The following is a 21,384-nucleotide window of genomic DNA, read 5'->3' on the forward strand; positions in this document are numbered from 1 at the left end:
GCACTACAAATATGACAGGTGGGTTTCAGTGACGGTACCATTGGGGGGGGGGGGTGGGGCGGGTTGCCTCCACCAATCATGATTTGCTTGCCACTAATTCCACTGCATACACCCTCAGTCGGGAAAGCATGACGCAGTATGTGCCGGACGAGACGAGCCTCGTGGACGGTGCATGTGACCATAGGTGTCCCTAATTTTCTAGTGTGATGTCATTGGTACAGGTGCGTTTTTGCACCTCCTAAATGTTCCCCTACCCATACTGATTCCTTGTTACAATAAGTTGCATGGAATATCTTGAACAAAACTTATCATTGAATTTTAAGACTCTGGTAAAGAGTTCAAATTGGATGTCTAGTTTCAGCTTTCAAACGTTTGGGCGTTCATTATCACTGCAGTCGGTGCAGCTCACGATCCTAATGGTTAACGAAGTTGCATGAAACCATTGCAAGTAAGAGCTGAACAATACTGCAAGGAGGCAATTTTGAATAGGTCAAGAACAGCTAAAAACGTATAATGAATGTCGAGCGGACACTATAGTAACCGATACACCATGCACGCCTTCACCTTAGTATGACAACTGACGAAAAGTCAATACAAGTGCATATGAATTTGTGACTGTTACATTAAAAGAAGTGTCACACTATTTTTGCGATAAGTTTACACTGAGACCTCTAAATTAAGGACGGCATGTATGGCACTCTCATATTTTCTCTATTTAGGACAACATATCCTTTGAATACCAGTTATGATAGGGCCGGTATCAAAGGAGAACTTTAAGAACTAATGAAAAGTATATTTTTTCAATAAAAATCATAAAACAAATGGGTCTTAAATAGCTCACGGTTCCCGTTTTGGTTTACTGACTGTACGTTTAATTTTGATAGTAGCCATTTAGCTTACCTACTGTACCTCCAGCATCTGTGGATGGGTGGTCATTTTTTTTCCTGTACTTGGCAACTATAATTCCTGTACTTGGCAGAGCCGCTGCGATGAACTACGGTATATTCAAATGGGACGAGTCTTATCGATCGTGTAGAATTTGCAGTATGTTTAGCAACGTCACGTTGACAAGTTAATCCGCTACCCTTTCTTTCACATGAATGTACAGTATAGGAATGAATTTTTTTAAGTTTTGCGCCACAGTCCTTTTTTCCATTTCATGCATTTTTCTCCTGTATCCGCGTCTTAGAAATGAAATGCATCAAACAAAATTTGGTTTCCGATTATCATATATGTGTCTTTTGTTGTGGGGCAGGTTTTAAATTTTTCTTCAAAATCATCTATTTATCGCCTATTTACACTTTTTCCTTTTTTGATTGTTCGTTCAAGTACATCGAACTGAACTAAATATTACAATTATATATGATTAAAGTATGACAGTATTTGCATGTTCACCGCAGTCATTGTCCCACTACATCGATATTAGTGCTTATAACATCAATGTACTCCCAAAGTTTCGTGCAATTACTACTTTTAAACTATACATATTGTGTTCGACAACAATTTACTTCTATGTGCACTCCTTCGAAAACGCAAAACAAAGAATTTGTCCTGAACAAAAGGTTACTCTATTGAAAACTTCTGAGCTTACAGATTCAAAGACCTATCACAAACCTCTGGGTATTAATAACAAAAGCGTAAGAACTTTTGAAACAACCGATCCGTTTCTTTTAGACCGAATGTTCGACTAATTCAAAATTTCACTTCCATAAGCCTACCTGTTACTGTACATGTTAGGATACTGTACTAAACATGTGTTAATACAATATAGGCCTAACTGTAATGTGGTCCGAATGTTAGAACTGGCCTAATGCTACTTTTAGTTTGAGAGTCCATGAGTGGCCCTGTGATGTTGACAGTGCTGTTGATTTGGCTGTCTAATTATTTGTGTGAATAAATGGCTATTCGATAGCTTTCAAGTTTCAAGGACCAAATTGGTATTGCGTCACAGAGTTGATCAACAGGCTAGAGGGTCCTTGGCCTGTATCACTCAGTTATATTATCAAATGTATTAAGTCAGTTGATACATTAATTTCAAGTTCAAGCCTCATGTCAAGACTAGGTCCTTAGTTAGGCCAACCTAGGTTAAGTGTAAAACTAATTAGTTATAGGCTTTTTAGCTTGACTGAGGAAACATGGTTCTGGCTGATTCATTTTATTGTGTTATGCTAAGTGAGTGGTCATGTGAACTGAAATGGTATACTAGTATACAAATGGGTTAGGTGTACCTTTTATTAAAGTACAGTTTGGCATAGTACTAAACATATGCTAGAAAATTGACATTTACAGTATATATGCTAGAAAATGCTCCCATTAGAGAGATCATTTGTTACACTTTGTTCTATATGTAGCTTCTCTTTTGTTTGACGTTTCTGTTGTTTTTGAAGTTTGGGCCTTAAGCTCCACAGTAGATCTTTGGTGCTGTGTTATACATTCTTATTTTGACTTCTGGCACCAGTTCTCAGCACTTCCTATGACCTGTTAGTAACATAGAATGCAAGTACAACCCAAAGAGGCGTTAAAACAATATACTGTATTTCAACAGTGTGTCAAGGTCATGGTTTAGAAGAGTCCTGTAATGAAAATGGGTGTCTAGAGACACTTTGCTCCTGCATTGTGAGTTTGACAGGTGCCAATGCATTGATATGTATACTGGAATCTTTTTTTAAGTTGCTTTTTATTCAATAGTTGATCAAGAAAAGCTTTGTAACTTTTATTTTCCAATTTTGCATAGCACAGACCTGAAGTTAAGTTTAAGCCTCTCAAAATTCTTGTCCCACAGGTAACCATCGTTTTCTTAGTGGAAAATCGAAGGAAGTGTTCTCCGACACGCAAAGGAAGATTTTTGTCATACTGGAATATCTCCTGATTGGGTACACAACAGTACAGATAACTGAGTGTGTCATAAGACAATATGATTTGGGGTAAGTGTGGTGATTTTATCATATGTTGGATTATTTAACATTGCAGAGTTTGTGAATATATCTGTATGGATGATGTACTTGATAATTGATGTAGTAAATTTCTATTACTGCTCAAGAAGTGTTGAGAGCCTCTCGCAGATGCCGTTGCCGTGACTTAAATTAAAGATTCTGGGACAATCGCCCACTTTCTGTGAGAAATGACAACCTAGATACTATGCATTTAGTTAGAACCAAGAGCCACTTGATAGGAACCAGGGTCAAGTTTGTAATCTTATGATTTATTCTTGTTTTTTTCATGTAAAGTAGAAATCATATTTTGGGATCATATGCTTCATACAGTACTTTGCAGTATAGTCTTCTACTAAGTACTAGAAATACGGTACTAGCAAACTAGTATTGCTGTTGCATTGTCGTGGAAGTTCTTTAAAGAAAAAATGACTAGTGTGCTCTAATACTACAATCAATCGCAGTGGGCTGAGAGAGCAAGTGTGGTCTTTGATATCCCTCAAAAATCTGTCAAGCCTATCCTCCCAAACAGTCACAAGTGTTCATTTGGCACACCCTGCTGTTGTTAATATAAACACAAAATTGATTATACTTACACATTATTGAGTACCCCATGTGATAGACTGCTTCTGTTTTGCTCAAGCTCAAGTGCTAAACAATCTTCTCTTTTTGAAGGTTTATGGGTGTTCAAGAAATTTCATGTTTTGTGTTTCTACAATAGTACGTCATTACACATACTGTTTCTTTTATACTGTGTCTAATCAGTTAGCTTGTGACAATGTCTATGTTCTCATCTTGACTATATCACTCTCTTGATCTTCCAGGTGTAAGGCTAGAGCCAGGAAAAATTCACTGTGAAAATGTCAGTCAGGACATTCATCTCACCATGGCTGCTATGGAATCATGGGATAGTGGTATGTAAAGTCATTCCAAGAAACCTTCTTGCATTTCTTTCCACTTTTGTATTAAATGAACTCCCATTAGATCCTCTTGGAATATACAGAAGCCTTTCAGGAGTGATTGCAAATCAAGCTTGCTGCATGGTTGTGTCTTGGACAACCTGGACTTTTTTGCAGTTGTCCAACAAGATGTTTGTATAATGGAAGTTGCCGCTGAGCAGTTTTACTGAGAGTAAACCATTTGCTGGTTGTCCCTTGGATAACTGACTTTGTATGCAGCAAATATATCTGCATGCTCCTGTCAAAAGTAGTTTTCTTATCTCTGTTACATCTCATGTCTCTATACATTTTTTGTTACCAAGATTTACGCAGTCAAGGACTGCTTCACGTCTGTATTTTCCTTTTCAACTGGCAATTTGAACTTTTCTGCTTGCAGGAGACAATGAAAAGAGCAAGTCATTGGTATTCCTTCAAGTTCAACAATCTGAGTACCTTCTGTGTACCCTGACGGGAGTACTCCTTCAGCAGCATCTTGACATGAGGCTGACCCAGGGCGAGAAACTTACATTTTCAGTCCGGGGGAAAAGTGAGTGTACTTTGTCAAACTGTGTTGAATGTTAGATGTGGGATATGTCAAGTATTCAGTCAGTTAACTATCTATTGTTTACTCTGATCTTTTTTTCTTTGTGTTAATATTGCACAAGGAATGGAAACCCCCTAAAACTCATTGTTTGTGTTAGTAGATAAATTCTGTATGATTTCTTATATCTTTTTTTCTGCTTTGTCATTTGCCATATAAAAGCTTGGATGAAGCGTTTACTGGCATTCGCTTGGCATCTGCTTTGATTTAAACAGGTGGTGTAGGTTGTGAGCATTTCTCTGAAGAAAACAAATTATACTCTCTCTTGATTTTAGAGGACAGTAAACCAGCAATTTCCCCAATAGATGATGTGGCTAAATTAGGATTGCACCCCTTCCCACCTCCTTATCTCCCCTTCTGCACTTTTCAAGCTCAAATTCCACCTTATGAGTCAAGTGGTTATTTTGCCAGTAACTGCTTAAAATGTTGACAACAGAGAGAATTTCTATCAAGTTGCCATGTTGGGAAACCCATCAATCTATCGGAAATTTTTTATATTTTTTTTCATCCTAATTACACTAATTTCACATTACAGATAGCGTTTACTTGACTGGCTACTCGGAGAATGTGTCAGATATTTCATCACAAGGAGACACAAACAGATTGGAAGAAGATGACAATTGGGAGGACAATTGGATTTCCAAAGATGCTCATACTAGTGATCAAGGTTATTGTCTTAACTAGCTTAATTAGTTATTACTAGTGATCAAGGTTATTGTCTTAACGAGCTTATTAAGTTTAGCCCGTAATCTGTCATTACTAGTGATCAAGGTTATTGTCTCAACTATCTTATTAAGTTGAGCCTGTATTCTGTCATGTGGTTTGTCTGTACTCATAAAGTAAATTCATCATTGTGATGAGAATTGTTCAAACTTGGGAAGTCACTACAGGTTGCTATATATCCACCTAGGGAATCATTTTTCTGGTATCGACAATAATTGATCAGCCACTCACTACAGGTTTCTATCCTTCAATTTATGGAAGAATTATCAGTTATTGATAATAATTGATCAGGCACAGATGATAATTGATCAGGTGTGGGTAATCAATAAGGGTTTCTATACTTCAACCTCAGGCAAAACTTATTTATTATTGAGGATACTTGATCGGGTAATCACTGCAGGTTTGTATCCTTCAACTTATGGAAGAATTATCAGTTATTGATGATAAGTGATCAGGCTCAGCAGGTCTCTTTCTTCAACCTAGAAACGAGGTTATCTGGTATTGCAGAATAAAATGCTATGAATATTAGTCAAAGTTGCTACACTGATACAAACTGTAAAAGCAGTGTTTGCCCAGAGACTGTGATTACATAATTTCACTATTTAGGATAAAGCAAACGTACCATCAAAATTGCTAATATTCAAAGTTGTGAGCACTAGGGTTACTTACCACAAGCAAGGTTTAACTTACCAATATCTTGACAAAGTGCGTGGTCTACCTGACATATTAAACTCTCTTTTCAGATGCGGCAGAGCGTGCTTGGGAGGACGAAACAGAGTATTCACAACATGATGACAGTAATGCCTCCCAAAGCCAGGAGATGGCTAACACCAGCATCATCCCTGGTTTGTGTTTTCCATAGTTTACCATTTATTGGAATGATCACAAACACTTTGAGCTGTGTTGCAACATAGTTGTGAGGTGTTCTTGTCCATAGTTATGCAACATTGAAGTAGCAGCACAACTGTTTTGATTTCACCCTTCAAAGTTTTGTTCATAAGATGATCACTATGGCTGTTTATCTGATGATGCCTAGGGGTGTAGATGTTCAAAGAAATATCGTAGATGAAACTGACAAGAAAAAGTTGCTTGCATTTTTAAGGGAACTACTTATAAGGTTCACAAAATCTTCTGAAAGAGATAACTAGCCTATCCCAGGCAAGGCAAATAATTTCAAGTTGACTTATGTCCTAGAACATGTGGTGTCAAGCGGATCATTCACAGCAAATGACACGTTTTAGAGCAAGTTTTCGTTATCATATTTCCTAGGTGTGGGGCATTGTGGTAATTTAGAAGGTGACATTGACTTAAAATATCGCATACACTTGTACAGTGTTAATGTGAAACTGTGTTTTTGATCTACATAATCAAGTTTGATGGGGTGTATCCACCAAAGATAACATCTATTTACATAAATGAGGGATCAATATTTTAAGAAGCATGACAGCCCTTTCTTTTGAAATTAATTATTTACGAGGAAAATTTTTCATTAATGACTTAAAATTGTTTTCATATATTAAACTTTGCTCTAAGTTGAAGAGCACATTTGTTTCCTTTCCAGTATTTTCCTGTCCTACATATTTCTCATATGGAAAGGAAATTCACTGGGTTTCAATTTTGTGAAAGTCCCCATCTTCTTAGACTAATTAGGTCTCTTGAAAGATTGTCAAACCAAACATTGGAAGTTGCTACATAGGACAAACCAGTTTGTTTCATTTATAAAGTGCATGCTCAGTCTTAGCTTTAACCTAATCCTCACTATTTTTTTTTTTTGGGGGGGGGGGACATCCAAAATTTGCCAAGTGTCTAGGCAACCTAAAGACAAACAATTAAAACTGTGTGAATTGCAGCATCTTTTCGTGTAACCTTAGTCTGTCGTGGATGAAAACTTGCTATCAATGGTCTTATCAGTTTTAGAACTAAATATTCTTATTTTTTTATTGTAATTAAATATTCTGTCAAAAATGTTTTCAGTGACAATAAAGACGGAGCGAGTGGATGAAGATAACTTGGAGAGCGTTTCTGATCTTCCTAATGCTGAGGACTCACAATTAAACCTGGAGATGGATGAAGATGGTAAGCCATATCATAATAGATAGGTGCCTGCATCAGTGTTTAGAGTTACCTGCATGGGTGTTTAGAGTTACCTGCAATTCCATAGAAGTTTATAAAAATTCAGAACCTTTTGAGACTGCTGCAAAAACTTTGAACACTAAATTATTATACCCAGTTTTCAACATTTCATATTCCAAACACTTATGATATCTGTATTCAAACATGCGAAAAATGAAAACAAAAATATATCACTTGTTACCTCATTATATGGAATAAAAAGTGAAACTTGTCATGGACATAAGTGACCTCCTCTGTCTTGTAGAATAATTTCATTCTTTTCATAGAAAGGGTCACTTTGCATTGATTCCTTTCCGACCAAGGAATGATTCAACTTGGGGAAAAGTCCCAGCTTGTGCCCTCTTGGTAGTTGTAGTGAGATGTGAAACAGAACCATGAATGTCGCCATGTTTTGATTTGCAATATTCTATACTGAAACCTTTTCGTCTGCACAGATTCTTTTAGTAGAAGAGGACAAGCATATGTTGTAAAGTGCGTTTCACTCGCAGCACTTTAAAACTATCAAAGCATTTCAAATAAGAATTTATGCGAAATATTGACTTTTGTTCATGACAGTGCAATGTATCCATGTCTAGACATAAATCACTGATGTTTGAGATAAAGATGTCAATATAATATAAGAACCTTTCTCTAACTAACCTCTCTGTAGCTTTCTCTAGAAAATGTCAAAATTATGTAAATTGTAAAATTTGCCTAGTTATTGCTCAACCCTAGCTTCCACACACCTAATTCTGTTGGGAGATATTGTATTGTCTCTTGTTTTGGGGCACATTTTTAAAATGTTATATATATATTTTTTTTGTGATGGATGCAGATGCTTTTGACAAGGATGTAGAAGAAAATATTGGGTCTGCCTCTCTGAGTCTGGATAGAGTAACCAGCAACAGCAGGATAGAGGGAACAAGGTTGATTTCCCCGTCAAGATCCAACAGTAACTGCATCCCGACTATGATGGGTATGACCTCACTCTTACAGTATTTGTATTGTCCTGTTGGGATAGAAAAATCAAGCTCTCTAACAACTGTTGCCACGGTTCATCTGTTAAAGTCTCAGTACTTGTTTGCCAAATTTAAACGTCAACCTTTCCAGCTTTACTGCACTAAAAGTTCAGTGGAAATGACACCTTTCTATACAATTTTAATATCCATTATGTATATTGAGTTATCTGTCGTTAAACATTTTGAGCTGAATAAAAATTCTCCTGATTTATTAACGAGTTCGTAGATTCTACAAACTTCAATCAAAATTTGAAACAGATCCAACAGATCATGCGCCAATCAAAACTCTCTGTTTTGTTTACGACTTTTAGGCCTAGGACTACTTTCACTTTCGTGGCTAGCCTGTCTTAGGTCCCTTCTCTTGAATAGTATCTTTCTCTCGGTTTTACCAATGTAGCTTGCAAAATTGTGTCATTTCCTTCCATTGCAATTAATAAAATGGTGTTTTCAGACGTGTCCTCGGTGGAATTGGAGGTATAGGACTGTGTTTAAGTCTTGATCAAGCCACATGGAGAACAACATCTTTGGTAGTGTAATTCTACACATAAACTTGTCTTTTAAAACATGGCCAAGTCACACTAGTACTGAACGGCCAGTCTCGATGTAATGTCTCCGGAACGTTCCTACTTTGTCAATTGGTACACTGGATGTCAACTGTAAGTGTGTAATATTTAAGCCAAAACCTATAGTGAGGCTGTATCGGCAGTTAACATACCCTACAATGATGAAAACATTTATAAAAATTGTGGTCGAACAATCCACAAAGACCTTCAGGGAAATGATGGAAAATTACTTGGTATTCTGATTGAAACTGATTTGATGTAGAAAATGCCTTAGTGTATCCATAATGAAGACCTTTGACTATTGCTTTGTGTTCACTGGCGCTAAAACGGAAACATTCCGTAAAGTTTCAAACCTTCTATCCTACCATTGAACCGTTATGATATCACAGATAAGCCTCACCAAATTCACAACTACTTTTGTGTGAAAATTGAAATATTTGTTATGAAACAGGCAAGAAAGTTTTGATATGTAAACTTGATTATAAAATATAAACTTTTCATAGATTACTTAGTAAACAGTTGACTGTCATTTTCCTTTCAATATTTTTTAATTACCCTGCTAAGATTGAAATCTCAATCACTATTCATTTATTCGTACTTTGTGTATTATCCTGCTAGGATGGAAACATCAGGCCTCTTACTTTAACCCAGACATGCTGTTAGCAGTAGATAAAATTTGTTTCAATTACATTTCACTGTTATTTTATTTGTACTGTTTGTTTTTACCCTGCTAGGATTGACATCTCAATCACTATTCATTTATTCGTACTTTGTGTGTTATCCTGCTAGGATCAAAGCATCAGGCCCTCTAAATTATGCCTACGCAGGCTGTTTGCAGTAGATAAAACAATTTTGTTAACCCTCTTTTCCTCTCTTAGTCCTCTTATATTAAATCCATCAAAGTCATCAAGATTTTAATCTCACATCAGACCTACATATTACATGTAAGCCATGCAAGCATGGAGGGGTGTGGGGTATCTAATCAGCTATTTATAGAACAGTTATGCAGGGAAACAATGCATCTGAAATGAAGCCTGTTGTAATATATTATTGATTATACTTACTTGTTAGCTGTAGCTTGCATGAATCTGCCACTGTACACACAGACACTTGATAATGAATGTCTAAGTCAGGCGTAAAGGTTTTTATTTTATCATGTGCGTAATTAAATGTATTTGCACATGTCAAAATATGTCAGAAAGTCTTAACTTCTGGTTAGCTGCCAAAATAGATCTTTTGTATTTTTGTGGCGGGGGAGGGAGGGGGGGTGGCAGGGAGGGGGAAGTTCACCGAGACATAATAATGGTAGAAATGAAATGTAAGCACCTTAAGAAACAAGAAGGAACATTGGCTTTACTCCATTGGTGGCATACTAACATACAGAGTTGTCAAGCCGTAGTTTAAAGTACAATATACATACTAGACAAGTGTTGTACATTAGTACCTGTTTGCAACTAAGGGCTGCTGGTTATGTAATAAGTACAAAGGTGTTGAGGAACATTGATTCTGATATGGATGGTCCTCCCAGAGGATTCAATTTAAGAGAAATCTCCCTTACTGCTTCTCCTCCCAACCCCACTCTTTTCCCTAAAAACATATGAAAAACAGTCATTTGCTATAGACCCAGTTATCCTGTTAACCCTGGTATCAGTTTGTGAGAACTAAATCCTTAGTTTGTATTGATCTCTTTGAATACAGGGTCAGGGGTCAGACTGCAGCCTCCAGTCTGTGTGACATCAAGTTTAGATGTGAGACTTCCAGGTGGACTGATGCCTTTAGGCTATCCTTCACCAAGGCAACTCTTACCTCAGATAGCCAAGATGGGGGTACCCCATGGTAAGTTTTACATACAGTAACATATCACAGATATATTAACCTGTTCAGCAGGAGCTATGTCTGTGTACCTCGTTGCTTTGGTCCTTTCATTCTAGGTTGCTGTAGTGTGGTAGCAGGAGTGTATAGCAGGCATGAGCTTTCCGCGAATTCGCAGAATATCCGTGATTTCTTTTCTACCTCGGGACAAAAATTATTATCCTAACACACTATAGCATATGCAAACTGGAGCCTATACTGCAATTTTTGCAAAGTTCCATGATTTTTTTTTTACCCCAGGCTCATCCCTAGTATAGGCAGGGCAATGTTATGTAAATTACTGACCTTTACCCTCCACACAAGTTTAAACCAAAATGTGGTAGTTTTTATGCAAAGAGTATGGTTCCTGACAGTAGGAACTTGACCAGTGTCTGTTCTTACTTATTGAATGTAACACACCCAGATGACAGTAAACATTAATGTGACTCATAGCAACCCCCTCCCCCCCCCAAAAAAAAAACACTGGTGCACAGCACGAACTCTATGTTATGCCTGTCATAGTTATTGTGGATATTCTGCAGTCATCTTTACAATGCAATTAAAATACCCTTGTGGTCAATTGATGGGATCCATAAATTATTCATCCATATTGCAGAGGTTTGATAACTTGTGATCGTTTTGCTCAGCTGAGATATTTCCATGTTTTCCTGTAGACTTTCTTCAATATAAACCTGTCTCTACAACAAATACATCTGTCAGTTTGACTCTCTGGACTTGAAGTTACTTGAAAGTTGACTTCTTGATTTCCCTGTTTGCACGATTGACAATCTTTCACATCTCGACCTATTTGAGTCAAGTTCCATTTCTTTATAGGGGTGTGAATCCCACCTTATTTAGAAAAAAAAATTGTCAGCGGTTTCGAAGTAAAGCAATGCAATCGAAGGAAGTCACTCAGCAAACCACTAGCGAAACACTCTGACCGATTTTATCCAAATATGAATTCTGATTCATTTGATACAATTCTGTAAATATTGGAGTGTTCTTCGGTGTCTTGAAATCATCGCTTGCCAGACACAATGACTGAAGTTGTCTTTAATTCCAAGTAAATTTTTTGGGGTCAGATTTGATGACATTTTTGTGAATGTATCTGCCATCAATAGAGTGAATGATATCATCACTCTCAGCAATTCACTTGAAAACGTGTTTTTCTTCATAAAATATCACTCACTTCAAAATGTTAAAGAAAGTACATAATACTTGATAGCAGCTGTAATTGAGCCTGGCCTAATTCAGATGCAAGAATTAGAGCAGAAGGTTGCCAGCGTTGATAATCTTTTCATTTTTTCTCTTCTTTTTTTGTGTGTAGTCTCATTTTTAATCTTTTGTTAGGTTTGACACATATAGACCGTATGTTTCATGAAGTATACAAACTCATTTAGTTCAATTGTTCATGTGGACATCATGTGATTGGCAAATGACATCATGTGATTGGCAAATGACATCATGTGATTGGAGAATTACATCATGTGATTTGGAAATTACATCTTGTGATTGGGTTGTCGTTACAAGACTTGTATTCCCAGCTTGACCTGTTTTTAACTTCTGGGAGAGAAAGCAGAACTGGTTTCTTCACCAACCATTTTTAGACTTATATGTGTTTTCAAAATTCTCAAATAAATTTTGTGAGATGTTGCATCTAGTTTTAGTTGTCAGAAGCTGTCAAAGTGAATGAAAGATTACTGTGAAGCAATTGCAACGTCAAAGTCTAAAAGTTGCCTAGAAGAATTTAATAAGTGGTATAATTTGGGATTTAGCATATATACCTGTTATTGACGAAACTGTCATCCAAAACTAAGGTTTGATGATGACCATCAAACTATTTAATCAAATGTAGGACATGCTTTCAATGAAACATTGAACTCAAAGATGTCGCTGAACTAGATTAAATATCAGAGACCTGAGCAAGTTGAAAGTTGGCAAATTTTTCGTGTCATCACACGTAACACTGACATTAACAGTAATTTGATGTCTATTTAAATGTAGAAATAAACCAATTTCCTTTGCTTTTCCCAAAAATCATCATTTGTGAACATGTTTCATTAGATAGACACCAGGGATTTACTACCAAAGTACTGTACCTCATTGAACCGTTCCATAATTAATAGAATGATTTTACAAAGTCTTGATCGTTTCTTATTAAACCTTATCATACTATTATTTTTACGAAAAATTTAAAAACATTGTTTGAAACATTACACTGGATACTTTCATGGTGAATCTCATGGAAAAGTACTAAAATGATGATTTATGTTCGATTTTATAAATAAATATTTTGGTCTCGTACGATGTGAGTCATGTGACATTTGCAGGATAGACAAAGATACATATTACATTCAAGTGTTAAAGAAGAGATGAGCCAAGATGATAAATCACTCAAGAATAAAATTGCCCGACAGACCCTTTTAGATCTCTCGGTAAATAATGCTATTTTTAACATGTATAACATAGATGTACTAGGAGGCAGTCGACACCTCAAGGTCACAATTTTTTTTTATTCAGGGCAATAAAAAACACCAAAGATTCAAATAATGTGCAACGATGTTGCTGCATTATAGTTGTGCACATCAAAAGGAGTGTAAATGATGCAATTTAGAAAATGCTATTGATGTTTCCTGCTACACTTTACCTACATGTATATCAATCTTATATCCTACCTTCCGATATTATTATTTTGCAGACTATTAATGTTTTCCCATGTAGGAAACAGATTCTTCTGTAAAATGGTCTGTAATGTCTTCTACGTGAATCGTTGAGCTATTTACAAAGAAAGAAAAGACTGCCAAAAAAAAAATCTTTTTTTTTTTTCTCAGATTAAAGTGTTAATGATGTATATATTGCAAATTTTGTCAAAAATGGATGCTACTTTATCTCATATTTAGGTGCTGTGTGTTAACGTTGGAAGTCAGAACCAGTTTTTCTTTAGATTTATTTATCATCTATATAAATAAAATGGATGATACTTCGGTAAACAAATAGCCCTTTTGCTGACGAAACGACGTCATCATTAATTTAACCAGACAATTCACATGTATGTACGGTATGAGCGAGGTGGTTTATCTTGAAAGCCATCACAGTCGTATGGAAAAGAAGACAGAATTTCCATTTTTGTTAGACTATGACATCAGAAAACTAAATGTCAGCCATGTTTATTCGATACCCTCCCATGGGAACACAACCAATGCAGGCTGCTACTGTATACTTTCAAAGTCTGTAATTAAAATACAGATATGTGAACACACAGTCATACATACTGTGTTGGATCCAAACTCCATCGGTAATCAGTCTTGCTCTTAATTAATTAATTACGTTCGTCTTTGTCTGTATATCGGTCTGTGCATCCCGACAGGAGCATTGCGTAGGAATTCGGGAAAAAATCAAGTAAAAATCAGACGTGATTTCCTATTCCCGATAATATCATGGTACTTTTAATTAATTAGATGTTTATTTGATGATTGTTTTAGAAAATTCTCTTCAAACATATTTATGTTATGGTAAGTTCTGTTATGTTTAGAATGTTAATTAGATCTTGTGTGTTTTAAGGTCAGTTATTTATTAATATCTTTATATGTTGCATACAAGCATTTATAGCATAAGCATACAAGACTTACACTATAGCTAAGCTTAGCCTCATTTGCATAAGAAGCAAAGACAAGGTTTTTCCTTCTTCGGAGTCGATTGAAATGAAAATATATCAGATGATTTCAAACTTTTTGCTGAATATTTCGTTCATGCATAGGCGTACAGTACAGTATACATGTATGTGTTGTTGAGTAATGGGTTTCTTCTTTACATGAACATACAGTATTCCTTGTACCCTTAGAAGCAAAATTTCTAAATTCTAGAAAATATACCCCTAGCAAGAATTGTATCAGTCAAGTGAAATGTAGTTTAATCTAAGAAGATCAGTTAGAGACTGATTGTGAAATTCTAGTCCTAATAAGCCTTATAAACTTAAATGCATGCACACTAAACAAATACACTTGTTGTTTTAATGTTTAATCTGTGAAAGTGCATCCCTGTGTTAAAACATTGACTAATATGTGGAAGAAAACCTGAAAGAGCCGATAAGTGCATCGGAGGTGGTCGGCTTTAATTGTGGTTTTAAGTTATAGTGCATGGTAGGTGAGAGCTATTTACACATCTCAATCTACAAGTACTGATTTCGTGTGATGGGTCTTTCTTAAAACAAGAAATAGAATACAAAATGGTTTTTTGTTCTTAAAAGCATTACTTTGCTCACTGTTGCCAGTTTCTCTAAGTTCTCTCAAAGGAAATGTCAAGACGAAACATTTCAAACAGGCGCGTAGCCAAGGGGGGGGCGAAGGGGGCAGCCGCCCCCCCTCTTGAGCATATTTTTTATATTGTTTTTAAATGTTTTTATGATATTGCTAGTATTTTCAAAAGAGAAAATGCTAAGATGCAACTTACAAGGCCTGGGAAGTGCCATTTCCAGCGATCTGGGAGGCATTTTCAGCCAAAATTTGCTTGTACGCTTCGCGCCAACCCATGGTGGCGCTACGCTTAGATAGTTTGCAATGCCGAATCTACAGTTTCGCCCCTCCCTTGGCAAATTCCTGGTGACGCGCCTGAATTTTCAAGCCCTTTTCAGACAGGTTGATGTCCTTATTTAGGCTTGGATTTTTTTTCTTGGGGGGGGGGAGGAGGGAGGGAAGGGGAATGGAGATCGAGTAGAACTGATAGTGTGCATGAATAAAATTAAAAGGCACAATGGTACAAATCGGAATTTTCAATGTGGGCAAAGAACAATGACGACGTACAAATTCAGCACAAAAAAATTAATCCTTGGGATAGAAAACTTCACGTTTATAGTATTGTACTTATTGTATTAGATAGATAATCCAGTTGTACTGATTATTATTATTAATCAAAAGTTGTTCTCCTAATATCTGACAGACTTTTGATCTACACTAGAGATTAGTGTATTGATAAAAAGTAACTGGCTGATTATTTATTATTAATATTTGAAAAGATTCTGTGAACAGGAAGAAGCAAACTTGCGCAAATTGGTGTCATTGCTATAAGAGATGTCTTTGAAGGGCATGGGAGACCACTTTGTACACTGGTGTCTAAGTGACGGCACAGCACACTAAACATTGTAGTGTAGCTTTGGTATATATAGTTGTTTATTTTATTCGATATTGAAATCCTATAATGATATAGCCCATCACGTTGACTTAAGTCAAGTGTCCTTCAAGCAATTAATTAAAATTATATCAAAAATATCAAGAGAGGTGGTTTAATTTTATCAATTAAAATCTTGTTTTGCAAAATATTTGGTGGGATTTTTAAAAGTTAGTGACCAGTTGCAACAAACTGAACTGTTAAAAACGTTTAGTGATGATGAACTTTCCCATCAAAATTGATCGGTTTGCATCCTTTATTTTGTTTTGTTTTATGATGATTAAAGTGCAGAAATTGTACAATTAAAATTCTCCTGGTGAAAATGGAATTTGATTCATTTAAAAAAAAAAATTCACATAATTTGAACTTTTCATCATATTTAGCTGCAGAAGGGTTGTATGCTATTGTGGATTCATCAGCAATGATTTAGCAACACATATGAAAAAAAATTATCGACCCAACTTCCGGGATTTTTATTAGGTACTGTAACTAAAGGTTGTGGTGCTCTGTATTTGTTCCCCTTCCCCCCCCTTTTCTTCCTCAGCAATAATATCCAACATTTTGAGAAGAAGAAAACCAATTTCAAATCTAGCATGAAATTTCCTCCATTATAGTCTGTCATTGACTCATTGTTACATGTTCTGGCTGACATTCTTATTTTTTTGTTTCTTTTCCTTTCGTGTCAAGGACATTAATTCATCTTCAGTGTGATACTTTCATTCTCCTCCTTTCACCATTATTATTGACATTCAAGGTTTTTAGGCTTGAGTATCCATGGGCATTAATCTTATTCGTTGTTTTATTCACATAACTGTGCCCATATTTATGTATATTCATATTTTTTGGTTCTTTATTGTGGTTTATGACCTTGACCAAGTTGTCTTATATCATTTTATACTTTTATTGCTGACATTGTGATTACTTTGAGGTTTTCTTAAGTTTGGTAATTTTATATTCCAGGTATTGGTTCTTTTGTACAGTGCTCTTGAGCATGTTTTATTTCATGATAACAGCATTTTAATATATGGTATATATTTATTTTATTGTTATATTATAAGGTTGCTGTATCATTGTGGGAGTCACACGTACAAGCCGTTGTGTCCTTTTGTGTCGTTGTGTCCCTTTGTGTCGCAGCTATCCAGTTATCAATAAGCTTGTATAATTTGTTGCTGTCAGTTGTAGGGTACAGTACAGTAGTTTCTTTGTTGAATAGCTTTTAGTAGCATTCTTCTTCAAATTTATTCCTGTGTCCTTCAATATTGTTTACTTATTCAAGAGCATGTGAAAATCCAATGTCTTTGTAATGTGCGTGTGAACTAATGCATGACGCTAAATGGAAGAATACATACAATGATATCGTTAGGAAAGATGTTTAACAAAGAAACCTGCAAAATTAATAGCACTTGAAACTTGTCGGTAACGTTAACTGTCGTACCGGAACGCGTTTCTGTCGCGATCTTCGCAAAGAAGACATTGCAACTTCAATGTACAGAAGCTGGGAGCTGATCTTCAGTAAGAGAGTAATTGACGAAGAAAGAAAAAATAGGTCTTCTTTTTTAATCTTTAGTCAATTTCTGTCATGACAGTCTTAGACCGTGGTAATAGATCTATATCAGATACGTAAGGAAATAAAAAGAAGGAATAGATGTAGTCACTTAGAGATAAGCAATTTGTTTTATTATCAGAGAAATATTGCATCAGAAGAATAAACAGTATGCTATAATTTTAGGTATGTGATCAATTTGCTTCGGGATCCATTGCTTCGGGATAAAAAAAATCAAGTTTTCACTGGCATTTTCCTGAATTAGAAAACACATATGATTCAGTGTTAGTCGCTTTCTGAAAACAGCCCAATAGGCAATAGGTAATAGGCGGCGTAATACAGGACTTAAAAATCATGCAGCTTCTTTGACCGAGGTTTGTTAAAGTTAAATCCAACTTACCCTGTGTTTAAGATTCTTAATGTCTACTATCTGAAAATCATGAGTGCTTTTTTTTTTTCTTTTTTTTGAGTGACAAAATCTACTGGCATTTTAGCAACTAAATAGCCCAAATTTTGAGGTTTAGTTCATTTTTCTAGATGAACTGGTAAAGCTTAAATTCCCTACAAAATAGTTGTTTTTTTTATCTTTCTTAGTTTGTCAATGTTCTTCTGCAACTCAATTTTAGATATGAATTTAAAGACATATTAATGATGGATAAATAAAAAAAATTAAATTAATTTTAAGATAAATAAATGATAACAAATTTGAAGGCAATCGCTTAGTAGATTTGAGTCACAGTGTCAAGAACTTCTCTGCGTTCCATCGGTGCATCCTTTAGTTCCGTGTTAATACTTGACAACATATCATGTGACCAACAGAAACAGTATTACTACGATCCAGTATTGACAAATTTAACTATTTACAGGGAATGGTTGTTCACTGAACACTGAGAGGTTCCCATCAGTGCATCCAATCACGTTGGAACACTGTTCACTGAACACTGGGAGGTTCCCATCAGTGCATCCAATCACGTTGGAACACTGTTCACTGAACACTGGGAGGTTCCCATCAGTGCATCCAATCACTTGGAACACTGTTCACTGAACACTGAGAGGTTCCCATCAGTGCATCCAATCACGTTGGAACACTCGACAACATATCACTGCGTAACTTCATTTCATTAATGTTGTAACTTTGTTGTATGTAATTATATTATGGAAACACACGAATGGGGGAATCAATGCAAATACATTAACCGGGCTGCTTAAACAACATTTGCACTCTTTTACTTGTCAGTCTGTGTGGTTGAGTTTACTCTCTTGATTGTTCAAGTGTAATTGTAGTTAGGGGCTGTTGATAACAGGGTTACCAATGGCATCACAGAGGTGGACCTCTTACCTAGGTGATAACCTAATTATGTACCATGATACATAATATTATTATGATTATTCTTATATTATAATGTTAAATTTGTTTCCTGGAGCAAAAAAAAGAAAGGGAAAAGTATAAACTATAACTCAATTGTTGTTTTATGATTTCTTACAGATGCATCCTTGAGTTACCAAACATCTATGCTGAATAAATTGAAACTGCTCCAACAGAGTCTGAATCCATCGAATTTCCCGACCGCCAGCAACCACTCCTTCTTGCTTCCGCAGCCGAGGTTCACTAGTCCCATCCTGCAGAAGGGATCCTCTCTAGCTAACTCGGAGAAGGCTGCCCTCAAGAACGCCTCGTCCCGAAACGTAACGTTCGTCTGCCCGACGTGCAAGCGGATCTTCACCCACAAGGGTCACTTCAAGAAGCACGTGGAGGGCCACCACGGCGAGAAGCTCCAACAGGCCGAGGAGTTCAAGTGTCGTTACTGCGAGAAGGTCTTCGTCTCCAAACACCGGTTAAGGACCCACGAGCACGGCCACGAGGGGGTCAGACCCTACAAGTGTCAGATCTGCGGCAAGGGATTCACTCAGAGCGGCACCTGCCGACGGCACGAACGCATTCACGTGGGCTTTAAGCCCTTCAAGTGCCGCTTCTGTACCAGGACATTCCTTCAGACCAAAGACCTGAAAAAGCACGAAGCATTCCACTTGAGAGAGCTTATGAAGAAGGAAGTTTCCTGTCTATAACTTTTTGCTTTTTAAAGACTTTTTCAACCGGAACTACCACGTGAGCGGCCAGTATGGGCCAAGTGTGGTCCGTTAGGGTACCACACGGTATGGAGGCTGTAGGGTGCCATTATGTAGCGAGTATTCGACCAGTATTGCAGTCATACAAGGTTTCCATGTTTAGCACTTTGTCCACCGAAGAATGCACATTGCTAGGAGGGGGAACAAGAAGGGCGGGGGGGGTGGGAGAGGGGCTCTGAGATAGTACAGACAGTATCCATTTGTGTACTTCTGATTATATAAACAATAGAAAAAAAATAATAACAATAACATAGTCTATAGTTTTATTCATAAATTAAAAATCATCTTCTCAAATTCATAAGAACCTTTGGATTTTTTATTTTCATTTTTTCTCAGTTTTAAGCTAGTTTTGAGTTAAAAGTAAAAATAAAAAAAATAAAAAAAATACTGACCTCTATGAAAAGGGGGGGGTGGGATTATTGTGCAGAGAGTCAAAATGACTGGATTGGTTATCACGGTCAGTTAAACAATTATGAAGCCAAAAACATGACACATAGGAAATGTATCAGTATGATTTATGCTAATTAGTATGTCCATGGTAAAAACAAATAAAGCAAATAGAAATAGTTTTAGGCAACAATATTGTGATATAAAATGTTGGTTATAGCCTTTACTACTTGTATGTCATTTTTTTCCAAACCCTTTAGAATTTTGTATTTCTTTTTGTTTATTTATATACATATTTTTATTTTATTAACTTTTTTTTTTTAAATACATGCTACTGTTCCTTAATGTACATTATTGTTATTATTATCATTATTATCCTCCAATTTAACCAACCTGACAAGAATTTTCTTCCTGTAACTTACATTATTTTGCTGTAGCAATGTCAATAACAGTATAATGGATTGTGTATGCCTTTTACCAAAGAATAACCTTTTCAGATGTTCCGGCTAGAGGTAGTCCGGGGGGGGGGGGGGGGGGCTCACAAACAAGTTCTCCCAGACGAAAGTTTTAGCTGGCAAACAACATTTTGCTCAGACAAGGACTAATGACAGAGTTCACAGGGGTGGGCAGACTAGTGGATGTGAGGGGGGGGGGGTCATTGGATGGATTGATGACAAGGTGGGGGTACAAGTGGGGGAGGGGTGAATGGGGATTAAGTAATTGATGGAGGACATAGTGGGCAGACTATGAAGATGGGAGGGGGTTAAGTAATGGATTGACGATAAAGTGGTCAGGATAATAGGAGAAAGTATAGGTAATGGATTGATGACAATGTAGGCAGGCTAGTGGGTTGGGGGGATAGGTAATGAATTGGTGACATGGAGTGAGCAGGGTGATGGAGAAGTAGTTAATGGGTCAATGACATGTAGGAGAGGGGGAAGGGGGGGGGGGTGGGTGGGTGTTGTTAGCTGGTTAGGTGAGATGAATTATATACTGGGTAGCAATGTGTGCAAAGCATGGACGAGTTAATGTTGAATGATAGTTATGTCAGTGGACTTGCGGCAAGGTTGATAGGGCAAAATGGGTTGAGAGAAATAGGTAATATTTTGATAGAAGGTCGTACAAGACAGGTCAAATGGGTGGAGGGGGGTGTGTGGGGGTCCATAATGGCGTCTGTTAACTGGTATTTCAAACAAGTTGGTTATGAATTATCTCAGTTTGGGTAGATCTACAGTTCCACTCTCTTCCCCCTCTTGTTGTTTGTTTCTCTTGTTGTTTGTTTCTCTTGTTGTTTGTTTGTATTGTTGTTTGTTTGTATTGTTGTTTGTTTGCATTGTTGTTTGTTTGCATTGTTGTTTGTTTGTATTGTTGTTTGTTTGCATTGTTGTTTGTTTGCATTGTTGTTTGTTTGCATTGTTGTTTGTTTG

The 21,384-nt window shown here is 36.6% G+C and overlaps 1 protein-coding gene across 3 annotated transcripts; it reads left to right on the plus strand.

Moving 5' to 3' along the window:
* Positions 1–1,483: 1,483 nt before the first annotated feature.
* LOC139966228 (uncharacterized) lies at positions 1,484–20,492 on the plus strand. 3 transcript variants are annotated; one of them, XM_071969049.1, is made up of 10 exons: positions 1,484–1,637; positions 2,783–2,924; positions 3,755–3,844; positions 4,266–4,415; positions 5,005–5,136; positions 5,936–6,037; positions 7,167–7,268; positions 8,140–8,280; positions 10,585–10,722; positions 18,930–20,492. In XM_071969049.1, the coding sequence occupies exons 2-10, from the start codon at positions 2,915–2,917 to the stop codon at positions 19,508–19,510; spliced, it is 1,446 nt and encodes a 481-aa protein (XP_071825150.1). In that variant the 5' UTR covers positions 1,484–1,637; positions 2,783–2,914; the 3' UTR covers positions 19,511–20,492. The 3 variants fall into 3 exon arrangements, with proteins under 3 accessions (XP_071825150.1, XP_071825152.1, XP_071825153.1); XM_071969051.1 differs by having other exon boundaries at positions 1,492–1,620; XM_071969052.1 differs by having other exon boundaries at positions 1,514–1,562.
* Positions 20,493–21,384: the final 892 nt, after the last annotated feature.

This window comes from Apostichopus japonicus, chromosome 4 (assembly GCF_037975245.1).
Source record: "Apostichopus japonicus isolate 1M-3 chromosome 4, ASM3797524v1, whole genome shotgun sequence".
Classification (NCBI taxonomy): Eukaryota; Metazoa; Echinodermata; class Holothuroidea; order Aspidochirotida; family Stichopodidae; genus Apostichopus; species Apostichopus japonicus.

Excerpts from the sequence above, each read along its gene's own strand:
- LOC139966228 (XM_071969049.1), top strand. Across the intron at positions 7,269-8,139 it reads CCTGGAGATGGATGAAGATG|ATGCTTTTGACAAGGATGTA; the intron begins GTAAGCCATATC and ends TGATGGATGCAG. Across the intron at positions 10,723-18,929 it reads CAAGATGGGGGTACCCCATG|ATGCATCCTTGAGTTACCAA; the intron begins GTAAGTTTTACA and ends GATTTCTTACAG.